The 12,835-nt window shown below is 38.5% G+C and overlaps 2 protein-coding genes and 1 pseudogene across 3 annotated transcripts in view; 2 read left to right on the forward strand and 1 right to left on the reverse strand.

The window, feature by feature from the left end:
• JMJD1C (jumonji domain containing 1C) overlaps nucleotides 1–10,243 on the reverse strand; it is a 305,718-nt gene extending 295,475 nt beyond the window's left edge. Inside the window, exon 1 of the mRNA XM_039871917.1 lies at nucleotides 10,102–10,243. The gene's annotated coding sequence lies outside the window, so the exon portion shown is untranslated. The remainder of the gene's footprint in view (nucleotides 1–10,101) is intronic.
• LOC120610129 (uncharacterized) lies at nucleotides 3,930–4,047 on the forward strand (annotated as a pseudogene).
• The window catches only part of REEP3 (receptor accessory protein 3), a 79,321-nt gene continuing 76,232 nt past the window's right edge, over nucleotides 9,747–12,835 (forward strand). The window contains exon 1 of one of the 2 annotated variants that reach the window (XM_039871925.1): nucleotides 9,747–9,939. In XM_039871925.1, coding sequence (XP_039727859.1) covers nucleotides 9,908–9,939 — 32 coding nt within the window. In that variant the 5' untranslated portion in view covers nucleotides 9,747–9,907. The remainder of the gene's footprint in view (nucleotides 9,940–12,835) is intronic. The other variant, XM_039871926.1, reaches the window with a different exon arrangement.

Here is a 12,835-nt window from a genome sequence, read left to right on the forward strand (position 1 = left end):
CATATAAGCGTGTAGTATCTTGTTTTAATTTGCAATTCCCTAATGATATGTGATGTTGAACATCTTTTCATAGGTTTACTTGCTATCTGTATATCTTCTTTGGTGAGGTGTCTGTTCATGACTTTTGCCAATTTTTCAATCAGGTTTTTATTTCTTATTGTTGAGTTCTTTGTATATTTTAGACAACAATCCTTTATCATATGTTTTTTGTAAATATTTTCTCCCAGTCTGTGGCATATCTTTTTGTTCTCTTGACAGTATCTTTCACAGAGCAGAAGCTTTTAATTTTAATAAAGTCCAGCTTATCAATTATTTATTTCATGAATAATGCCTTTGGTGTTGTACCTAAAAGTCATCACCATACCCAAGGTCACCTAGGTTGTCTCCTATGTTACCTTCTGGAAGTTTTAGAGTGCTGCATTTTACATTTAGGTCTATGATACATTTTTAGTTAATTTTGTGAAGGATATAAGTTCCATGTCTAGATTCATTTAATTGCATGTGGACGTCCAGCTGTTACCAGCACAATTTGTTGACAAGACTATCTTTGCTCAAATGTGTTATCTTCGCTCCTTTGTGTTAAAAGTCAGTTGACTGTACTTCCTGGATCTATTTCTGGGTTCTCTATTCCACTGAGCTACTTGTCTGTTCTTTCATCAATACCACACTGTCTTGACTTACATAGCTTTATATTGTCTTGGAGTCATGTAGTATCAGTTCTCTTCTTCAATATTAAGTTGGCTATTTTGGGTCTTTTACCTCAGCGTATAAACTTTAGAATCAGTGTCAATATCCACAAAATTACTTGCTCGGATTTTGCTTAGTCTTACATTGAATTGGGAAGAACTGGCCTCTTTGCAACAGTGAATCTTCCTAATTGTGAACATGAAATAAGTCTCCATTTTTTAGCTCATTGATTTCATTCATCAGAATTTTGTTTTCCTCATATATATCTTTGTTAGGTTTATACCTAACTCATTTTTGGGGGACACTAAAGTAAGTGGTATTGTGCTCTCAATTTCAAATTCTACTTGTTCATTGATTATATATAGGGAAGCACTTAATTTTTGTATATTAACTTTGTCCTGCAATGTGCTATAATCACTTATAATCCAGGAATCTGTAGAGATGTGCCCTCATATCTGATATTAGTAATTTGTATCTTCTCTCTTTTCTTAGCCAGGCTAGAGACACTGATTTTATCGATCTTTTCAAAGACCCATCTTTTGAGTTTATTGATTTTCACTACTGATTTCCTATTTTCAATTTAATTGATTTCTGCTCTATTATTTTCTTCTTCTTACTTCGGATTTAATTTGTTCTTTTTCTAGTTTCCTCAGATGGAATCTTAAATGACTGATTTTTAGATCTTTTTTATTTTCGAATATATTAATTGAATAGTATAAACTTCTAAGCAGTGCTTTCACTGCATCCCACAAATGTTGATAAGTTGTACTTTCATTTTCATTTAGTTCAAAATATTTTTCAATTTCTCTTGAGATTTCTTTTTTGACCTATGTGTTTTTTAGAAGTATGCTCTTTAACCTCCAAGTATTTGAGGATTTCCCAACTCTCTTCCTGTTATTTCTAGTTTAAGTCCACTGTGATCTGACAGCAGATATTAAGTGACTATCAATCTTTTAAATTTGTTAAGGTGTGTTTTATGACCCAGAATGAGGTCTACCTTTGTGAATGGTCCATATGAGTTTGATAAGGATGTGTAATCTGTGATCTACAGATGTCAATTATATCTAGTTGACTGATAGTGCTGTTGAGTTCAACTACGTCCTCACTGACTTTCTGCCTGCTGGATCGGTCTAAATTTTGAGAGGAGTGTTAAAGTCTCTAACAAAAGTGGATTTACCTACTTCTACTTGCAGTTCTATCGGTTTTTGCCTCACATACTTAGACAATCTGTTAGGTGCATACACATTAAGATCGTTATGTCTGCTCAGAATATCGATCCTTTCATCACATGTAATGCCCTCCTTTATCCTTAATAACTTTCCTTGCTCTCAGGTCTGCTGTATGAAATTAACATAGCTATTCCTGTTTTCTTTTGATTAGTGGTAGCATGGTATATCTTCCTCTATCCTTTTATGGTTAATCTATATGTGTTTTTAAAGTGAGTTTCTTATAGACAATATACAGTGGAGTCTTGTTTTTTTATCCTCCCTGGTAATCTATCTTTTAATTTATATATTTTAGACCATTGAGGTGATTATTGATATAGCTGGATTAATACCTACCATATATGTTACTGTTTTCTATTTGTTGCTCTTGTTTTTTTGTTCCTATTTTTGCCTTACACATTTTTTTCTGCCTTTTGTGGTTTTGAGCATTTTGTGATTCCATTTTCTTTTATAACAAACATATCGATTATACCTTTATTTTAAATCATATTTTAATGGTTGCCCTAGAGTTTGTAATACACATTTACAAGGAATCTATACTTCTAAATAACACTATGCTGCTTCACAGGTAGTGCAAGCACTTTATGAAAACAAAATATTCCTAATTCCTCCCTCCAATCCTTTGTATCATTGTTTTCATTCATTTCAGTTATACATAAGCATACACATACACACATACAATCAAATATACTGCTATCATTCTGAACAAACTATAACCTGTTAGATCAATTAAGAATAACAGAAGTTTTTATTTTACCTTTTTATATCTTCTCCAGTGCTCTTCCTTTATGTAGATCAGTTTCTAATGTGTATCATTTCTCTTCTCTCTGAAGTACTTAACACTGCAAAGCAGGTCTACTAGCAATAAATTCTCTCAATTTTTGTCTGAGAAAGTCACTATTTCTCCTTCACTTCTGAAGAATAACTTCACAGGGTACAGACTTCTAGGTTGGTGGAGTTTTCTCTCCATACTTTTAACCCTAATCTCCTCCTGCGTGCACAGTTGAGAAAAAGTCTAATGTAATCCTCACCCTTGCTCCTCTACAGGTAAGGTGTTTTTTTTCCCCTTGGTTTCTTACAAGATTTTTTCCGTTCAATGATTTTCTGAAGTTTGAATACATTATGTCTAGGTTTTTATGACATTTATCCTGAGTGGTGTTCTCTAAGCTTCCTGGATCTATGGTTTGGTGTCTGATATTAATTTGGGAAAATTCTCAGTCATTGCTGACTCAAACTGCTTCTCCTTTCTTCTCCTTCTGGTATTCACATTACAGACACACTATGTCTTCTGTAGCTGTCCTAGTTTTTGGATATTGTTATTTTTTTCTACTTTTTTCTTCTTTGCTTTTGTTTTTGGAATATTCCATTGTCATATTCTTAAGCTCAGAGATTCTTTCCTCAGCCATTTCCAGTCCAGTAATGGGTCTATCAAAAGTATTCTTCATTTCTGTTACAGTATTTCTGATCTTCAATTTTAATTTTCTTAGAATTTACGCCTCTGCTTACATTATCCATTTATTTTTGTATATTGCCTACTTCTTCCATTACAATCTTAAACATATTAATAAAGTGTTTAATTCCTGGTTTGACAATTCCAACATTCATTCTATACCTAACTCTGGTTCTGATGACTGCTAAGTCTCTTCAAGCTTCATTTTTTGCCTTTTAGTGTGCCTTGTAATTTTTTGTTAAAAGGAACTGTGGCAAACAGGTCTTTAGTAATGTAGTGGTTTGGGAGGAGAGGCATTCCATACTCTTATAATTAGGCCTCAGTCTTTCAGTGAGCCTATACCTCTGGACTATGAACTTCACCAATGCTTCTCTGTTCCCACCTCCCCACTCCCCTTATGTGGAACAGGATAACTAGAGGGGGGCTAGAATTATGTATTTCCCTTCCCCTACACGTATGGAAAGAGTAGCTCAGATTGGGTTTTTACCTTCCCTAAGGTGAGAGCTAGCTAGTGTTGGGTATTTCCCTTCCCTGACTTATGTTAAGCTCTGATCCAAGTTTCTCCTATCTATGGCCATGCCACCCTGATCAGCCCGATCCCATCTGATCTTAGAAGCTAAGCAGGGTTGGGCCTGTTTAGTACTTGGATGGGAGACCACCTAGGAAGACCAGGTGCTTGCTATAGGCGTAAAAATTAAAAAATAAGAAAAAAAAAAAGTTTCTCCTGAGGGCCCACCTTGTTAAGAAAAGAAGAATGCTTTTCAAAATAGTTCCTTTTCCCCTCCCCCAATAGAAGCCTGAGGGGATTTTTCTCTGATATCAACTGTGGAGACCTGGTGGAGCTCCTGGACATAAAATTCACAAAAGTGTGGGAACCCCGCTACTGGATTCTCTTGCAGTTTTTAACATACAGAGTTGTCTACACTGAGCCTCCAGATTCATCAATTACAGTTTAGGTTTTCTTACCCTGGCACTAGTTCCTGCAGAGGTTTCTGTTCTCGTAAATTGTGATTCTCTGTATGTCTGTCTGTCTATTTAGGGGACAGCAGTTTTCTATGTGACCTTACTTTACTGAAGGATCTAAGAAGAGCTGTTGATTAATTAGTTTGTTCAGCTTTTTACATGTTGTTAGGACAAAGTGCCAACTTCTATGCTCCTTATGGAAATAGGTTTCTGAGTTTTGAGATATATTTTTAATGGCTTTTATGAATACTTTGTATATTAAGACTATTAATCTTTTGCCTGATTTTACAAATATTTTTTCCCAGTTTGTCATTTGTCCTGAAATCTTTTTTATATTGTTTTTGGATTTATAGGAATTTTAAATTCTTATGTAATCAAGTCTATGAAATTTGCCCTTTTAGTTTCTGATTTTATGGCATACTTTGAAAGGCCTTTCCACTATCGAAATTATATTATGTTCATCTACGTTTTCTTTTGATACTTTTACAGTACTTTTAGTTTCCACATTTACATTTCTTATCCACCAAGAATTATTTTTTCTTCAGTTTTTATTAGAACAGCTGGCTGTCACAAAATCATTTACTATGTAAATCCACCATGTTCCAAAGAATGTAAAATTTCACCTTTACCTGAGACTAAATACCTATATATTGAATCTGTTTCTAGACATTACTTGGTAAAACAAACAAACAACAACAATAAAAAATAAACCTGGTAACAGATAACCTCTGAAGGAAACTGGACAGTGAAGATAGGCAATAGAAGACAATAAACTATTGCTTTTCTACCCTTCTGAATTTCATTACATGTGCTTTGAATTACCACCCAAGTACATCAATAAACTTTTTTTAAATTCTGCTTACTAGACATGATGGAACTATTTCAGCTTTCTGCAAATTATACCCTAACCTCTATGCACCTGCACAATATCTGAAATCATAGACCTATCTTGATTTTAAAAATGGGAACTATGATTTAATCTATTCTATTTTAAATGAGTAGTACAAGTACTTCAAATATGTCTTGAACTAGATGATTCTCATGGCTAAATGCAAAACCATTTTTTTTACCCTGAAGGGTAAAAGTTCTTCTGTTTAGATCTTAACTATTTTAAGTAAACCTACTACCCTCAAATGTATAAGAACCTCAGATATGGTGGATTCCTTACTATATGTGTGTGCTCTGTAGATCCAGCCATAACAGATGTATTTTGCTTTCTTCATTGACTGTTAGCTAGTATCTTTTTCTATTAATAGCTATAGTCAAATAATTCAGAATCTACACTTTCTATGCTATTTCGATCTGATTATATATTTTCAATATTTTTTTTATAATTTTATTTCAATGTCAGATGCCAAATTTGACCGCTGTTGTAACCATAATACCATAAAGCTGACTGACCAAAACATAAGAAATATTCTTCTGACAAGCAGATGGAAAATGAATAGGTTTCATCTTTTAAGTTGTTCTTTAAGATCCTCTCTCTAACACTATTTTCCGAACAACCATTAAAGGTGGATTCATTTAGTAATTTTAGTCTTTCCCCCAAATAAAAATATTTTCAAGCACTTAAAAATACGCCTCCAATAAAATGGGATGGTGACCTAGTATTTAGTCTCATTAGCGTACTCATTAATAATTACATAGATTAGATACTATCTCTGTGCCCCGTAATTCTGTTCTCACTACCTGTTCTCCTAGGTACTCTCCCACTCTCTTTTTTTCCTAATAAGTGAACTCCTTTAACATGTAGTAGATGCACATTCCCCATACTCCCTAGGAACATCTAAGTGAAGATGTAGAAGAGAAAATGATTCAAAAGAATCTAATTATCCTTAGGTTTTAAAACCCCTTAAATTTGATCATCACAACAGTATTATCCTCATTTAACAGGAAACAGAGTGACTTGCCAAACATCACATTACTTTTAGTTGAAATAAGTTCCCTGACAGAATGTCCTTTGCCCTAAGTATGCTGCCTTCCACCATGATTAAAGTTGATACCCAATGAAAAGTGTCTTTGCAGAACACAATGAAGGAAGCACTCCATAGCACAACAAATGAATACTAATGGTAGATGTAAAAATAATATTAATGTTTAGTATTTAAAGAAATAATTATCTATCTTCTATACAAGAAATGATCTCATATGTCAAATGACCACACCTTAAAAGCTTCTAGGCAGCAGACAATATATTTCCTTTTCTCTCATTTTCTCTAAAGCCTTGCCTTACACCATGAAGCACTTATCTAACGGCCAACAACTAGATCTCAACTCTCCAAGGCACAGCCCAATATACAAAGATTAGAAACACCCACTACTAAAATCTGGGGAGTTCCCATGAGAGGTTCCTCCTCAGCTGAAGTTACTTTTAGTTTAGGCCAACAATACTCAACCATATCAGATGTACCCTTCCATAAAAAAAATATTTTCCAACTTCAGCTTTGTTCACTCTGAAATGAAATTAATAACAATCTTCCTACAGACAACATCAGATGAATCCATATACCTAAATATAAATGGAAAAGGGAAATGAAAATAATTTATAAGACATGTATTTCAATATGTTAATCTTGAAACAAAATTGAACTGTACTGTAATTGGTAGCTGAACACAACAGCTACAAATGCAGTTGTTTGTGATACAATTTTCCAAAATTGTCAACAACTCTTGGTCAAGTTGTGAAGAAAACAAATCTTCCGTTTAGACAACAGTTGCATGCAGAAAATTTAGTCTGTTAAAACCATGAATTTATATGTAAAATGGAGGTTCTAGGTTCAGATAATGATAAATATTACATAAATGTCAGGCAGGGTATTCCTAAACCATGCAGGACATGGTGACATTCTTTGTTCAGGATAGCCCACACACTGTAAAAAAAAGTATAACATCCCTGGCCCCCATCCATCAAACGCTAATGGTTAGCCTCAATCATTTCAACAATTAAAAAAAAAAAAAAAGCCTCCTAACTTTCCTGTAAGAGGGCACACCCACCTGGACCTACTGCCTTAGACCCAATTCAACTATCAGAGTTTAATGTAAAGAACTCTTAGGAAGCATGGATTAGAGTTCCAGTTCCGTCACCTACAAGCTATGTGAGCATTGTAAATAAACCTCAGTTTTCAATGTATCAAAAGAGACTAAACACTACTTAGGCTTTCTGGGTTGTACAGGTTGACTCAAGTATATGAGTGTAGCACAGGGTAGGTGGTTTCTAACACATGGCATATTGAGATGTGAAGGAGGGGGCTGTTCCAGATTGGGAGCAGCAAAAAGTAGGATGAATGTGGAGGAGGCTGAAGATATAAAATAAGCATATAAAATGAAATTTAACACACAGCAGCATAGGGACATTTCAGAAAGCAGCCAGCAGTCCTATATACCTCAGCAACTCCTAAAGGCACGAATATATTAAAATGCAGCGAAATAATTAATACAGAATGACAATCCTCAAGAAAGCAAGATAGACTTACATCTTTAAGAGACTTCCACTGTACATGGCTGAAGTTTTGTAAAGTTTTGATACTTAAGAGAGTGACTAATATTATTCAAACTTTTATTGGGCAATTATCCTATTCTAGAAACTGGGAAAACACAAAGATAACTAATATACCATACTTGTCCGCAAACATTTTACCACCCAGTAGATTAGACATCAGTAAAACATAACCATAATATAAAGCAGAATGACACAGGCATTAATTAGTAATTCAAGTAATAAATTAGGGAATCTTAAAGAGAATTATGAATAGTTCCGAGGAAAATCAAGGACATCTTCATGGCATAAGATACTGAAAAACAAAGATTTTGACAGAGAATGGGGTGTAAATCATTGAAGAAAAATGAAGTACAGGCATAGGCAATAAGCATGAAAATACAGCTTGGTTCAGAGAAGAGAGGTAGGGAAAGAGCATATTAGGGGTTGGGAAGGCAGTGAAAATAAAGGCTGTAAAAACATTTCAGGACCTGTTGATGGGGAGATCTGATGCCATTCCAATGAGTTTGAGTTTTATTGCGCAGGAGTTTTCCAGAAAACTGGTGCTTATGTGGCACACTCGATTCCCAAATAATGCTGAATAATGGCCAAAAATAAGATTGTGAACAAATGCAAATTTTCACTAAGATTACTGAAATTAAAATATACCTTCTTGAGTAAATAAATAAGAACCTAACTCAAGAGGAGAAAATAGCTTCTGAGCTCATTTCTTAAATAATCAAAATATTACTAAATTTATTGAACCTGGGAACTTAAAAGAACTCAGGATAATCTTGTGTCCTTGATTTTCTTTCAAGCAAGTCTGAGAACTTCCTGAACATGTTATTTAGCTGTGTCTCATGTCACCCCTAGAAAGCAAGAGGTAGGCAAGAGTGTTATTAGCCTCTTTTTACTATGGGGAAAGTGAAGAACAAAAAGAATAAATTACAGTATGGTCACAAAATACGCTATTATATTTTCTTGGACTTCAATTAAAGGCTTGAAGCCCATATATTATTCTTCGTACCATCTTAATACTAGAATTATCTTTTACTATCGTCTAAACAACAAAAAAAAACTAAACTTTAAAATAATTTTCTCAAGTTGGTACTGCCACCAAAAAAGTTTTTAAATTCTATCTCTTGAAATAACTGCAAGACCTGCAAAGTGTAAGCAGTAATCCAACCTCCCCCAAAACAGACAGCTGTAAATAGCAGGGCAGGCAGAAATCCTAGGCCTAGCTTTCACTTTGAATATCTGGCAGGCCCAATGTGTGTTTGTAAAACAGGCTTTGCAGATGCCGTGATGGAAAAGTGCTCTAAGAGACCCAGAAGAGCGGAATCAATACTACACCCACGGCTGCGAACATGAAATTCAATACTTTCCTCCTCTGCCCCTCCCTGCATTGCACCACACACCACCACGAAAATCCTGGTACACACTTAGGCCTGTGCAAGGATCCTCCTGACGTTTCCCTTAAAAATGCGGTTCTTTGAGGTTGCCCAGGGCGCTGGGCCTCAGTGAACAGTGAGGACACCGGATGTGGCTTAAACACATCTCAAAATCTTGCCTCTTCAGAATTTAGGGCCTGGTCCAAACAGTTCAATCGGACAGAGTTCCTGCTACTATTTTGTTTTTCGCACACACGCACTGACAACCCCTACCTTCAAGTCCCCTTCCTCAGCCTCCCGCCACCACCACCCCTCCAAGCCAGGTGGATATCCCAGAGACTTCAAGAGAAAGGAAAGAAAGATTAGAGCGCAGGGGTCCGGGCCCCGAGGCCGTGTGGGGCGGACCGGGGTCTCGCCCGCCCAGACCCCTGAGTCCAGCCGCCCAGACCGGGTCTCCGCCGACGCGCCGCCGCCGCCTATCAGCGGAGCGCAGGGGCGGGGCTGGCTGGCTTCGCGGCGGATCCGCCGACGGGCGGGGGACCGACCGCCTAGCAGCTCGGGCCGCCGCGCGCAGATACCGAGCCCGGCTCCGAGGGCTCCAGCACGGCCCCGGAGAACACGAGGAGCCGGCTAGCGCGTGGCCTGCCGTTGGCAGCTTGGTCCGCCACGCTCGGCGCCCTCCCGCCCCGGAGGTGGGGTCCAAGCCCCAGGGAAAATGGTGTCCTGGATGATCTCCAGAGCCGTGGTGTAAGTGCTGCTCACGGCGCCCCGCAGCCCACGCAAGGCCTAGGGAAGGTGTGGGGAGGGACAGAGGACAGAAGGAGAAGGGAAGGCCCAGGCCTAGGCGTGGGTGGGCTGGCCCGGCCTCGGGCCTGCTTGGGGGTCTAGGGGGGTCTTCGGCCTCCTCACCCTGGTCCACGTCGCTGCGGGGCTCCCTGTGGCGGACGAAGGTCCCGCAGCTGCGGCCGGACTGCGCGCGGCTCGGTGGCCCTGCTCCGGCGGCGCTGGGTGGGCAGGCGCGTAGGGCAGGCGGCGCGCAGGGCAGGCGACGCGCGCTCCCCGCTCCCTCTCCCCGCGCTGCGCGGCACCGCCCTACGGGCCCGGGAGCGGCGCACCTCGCGGCGGCGCCCTGCGCAAGCTCCGCAGACGCTGAGCGCGGGAGGCTTCGCTCTCCTCGGGAGGATGCCGCGGCCGCGCGAAGCCTTTGTATCCCGCGGCTGGTGCGTTGCGGTGTCTCTCCACGGCTGATTGCCATTCGGTCACGTGTGGTAGGAGGAGAGATTTGTCCAAAAACCCGAGACGGCTCCCGGCTCAGGTCCCTGGGAAGGGTCCCAGTTGCCCCAGGATTTACAGTTTACCGAGAAAGCAGCGCCTTATTGAATGGTGACACCCGTCTGCTCTCCCAGATTCCAGAATTTAGCGTAAATATTTGCTAAGTGATTGAGTGGCTGCAGGTGCCTGTTGCCTTTGTTCAAATGATGGGTTCGTTTCATTGTGCTCTTACCAACAAATGCTACAGATCCATAGAAAAAAATTAGTTGAGTTGTGGCGTTTACTCTGTAAAAGTATTTGACTACAATTTAAATTTTTTTCCTCTCATCATTTCCATCTTAATCCCCTCCTCCTCCTCAAAAAAAAGTCACAATGTAAACAGCGACGTAGTTACAGCCAGGGGCCCATGAGTTCATTATTCATGATCTCTGTAGGCGTAATATTGTTTCAGTGTCTTTATGAAATGTTTTTGTGAGGTGCAGGCTTCTCTGGTTAGTTTTAAAATGTGGAAAAAATAACATTACCAGATATTCAATTTTGTTTTTTACTAGGAAGAAAGCTAAATTTTCAGTGTTTTGGATTTATTTTGTTTGGGAGTGAATCAATAGCTTAGTAGCCCCAATCAACCTGATTTGCAGTAGTAGTCAAAATTTGTCACTTGATCGCCCTAATGTAGTTTGTCCTTCATCAGTACAGTTTCTAGTTTTAAAGCTTAAGAGCTTGTGCTCATCTGTACAAAACTAAAACTCAAGAAATAAAAGCCTACCATAGGTGTCTTCAGATTGCTTTTTAGCTTTTTGGGGCCTCTTTGAGTCTCCCTTACATAATACAGACATACCTTTTTTTGACCTAGTAAAGGTCTAGCAATTGTGTCTGCACCTAAAAAATCAAGTGCCCCATTAAGAAGCTGTACTTTTTTTTTTTTTTAACTCTGGGTTCCTTTGACCAGTCCTTAAATGATGGATAGCAAATTGTAAAGCAAGTTGATTTCGTTTGCATTACTCAAATCAGATTTTTGTTTTTGATCATTAACTATGAATATGAATATCTTTTCTAGGTGCTACCTATAACACAAAGGTTAGAAACAGGGTTAGTTGATCTTAATGGAACTGATAGTTTAGGTACACTACACCTGCAGTACGAATCAGAATGTCAAGTCCTATAAGAGTTACACCCAGTGCTATAGAGGTTAAATAAGGAAGAGATTATATCTGGTTGGAGAATCAGAAAAAAAAACAAGGGAGATTACGTTTGACATGAGCCTTAAGGACAGACTGAATTTAGACAGCCAAAGATGAAAAAGTAAGACTCGAATAAAGGTATGGCTGTGAGCGAAAGCACAGAGATGAGAAAGCCCAGATTAGTTACAGAGGACTTGAGGAACTGAGGAGAGAGAACTAGAAAGGTACACAGGGGGCTGTTTTCAAGGAATTTCAGGAAGAAATGATCAATTTTATTAGGCAACAATGGCTTTGCCTTTGGAAGATTCTCTCCCTTGTACCTGGAGAGACACTAAAGAAAGGGAGACCGCTTAGGGAGCTCCCTAACTGAGGAGAGGGAGTTATAGCCTGTGATGCTAGAACCTACAGAATTTAAAGTGTGAGGCAAAGGAAAAGAAACACAAACACGAGGGAGATAAGGTCATAGAAATGTATTTCATGAGCCATTAAACCATTAGCATGTTAGAAGGCGCACTTGTCAGGTATCAGAAGCATCATGATATTTTGCGCCTTTGCTCCTCAGTTTCTCTGTCTCTTACCACTGACTCTTTTCTGCTTGATCATACTGTAAGGACAGGAAAGATCAATCCCAGGATCTACATAAACTTGGAAGCTTTTTGTACATCTGGATGTAAAATTTACTTACATTCTTTCTAACCCACTGGAACAGCCAGCTAGTTCTGAGCCTGAAGAAAAATCAATCAGTTCTCTCAACATGAATCTCTGGTGTAATGCACAAGGAACACAAGGAACCTCCATAACCAAAACTCCCTGTGTGCATGAGCAGTTTCTTCCAAACCTTGTGGCAGACCATTTCAGGGAAGAGCACTGGCTTTGGAATCAAACCTGAATGCCAATTGATAGCTGTGTGGTCCAAAGCAACATGCTAAACCTGTCTGAGCCTCAGTTTCATCACCTTAAAATGGTTATAATATTTACCTCCTTAAAACTGTTGTAAAGAATAAGTTAGCTTAAAGCACACAAACTTTGATATATAGCATTTATTGTACACTGAAAACATAAAAGATGTATAGATAGATTTTTTTCTTAATTAAATAGGAGAGTAAGATGATATAGAAAGAAATATCATTGGACTATCATTTAAAAACCTGGAATTTAGAACTAGTTTCGGTTATATTAACCAGCTGAAT

The sequence above is a fragment of the Pteropus medius genome, unplaced genomic scaffold (assembly GCF_902729225.1).
Source record: "Pteropus medius unplaced genomic scaffold, Ma_sr-lr_union100, whole genome shotgun sequence".
NCBI lineage: Eukaryota > Metazoa > Chordata > Mammalia > Chiroptera > Pteropodidae > Pteropus > Pteropus medius.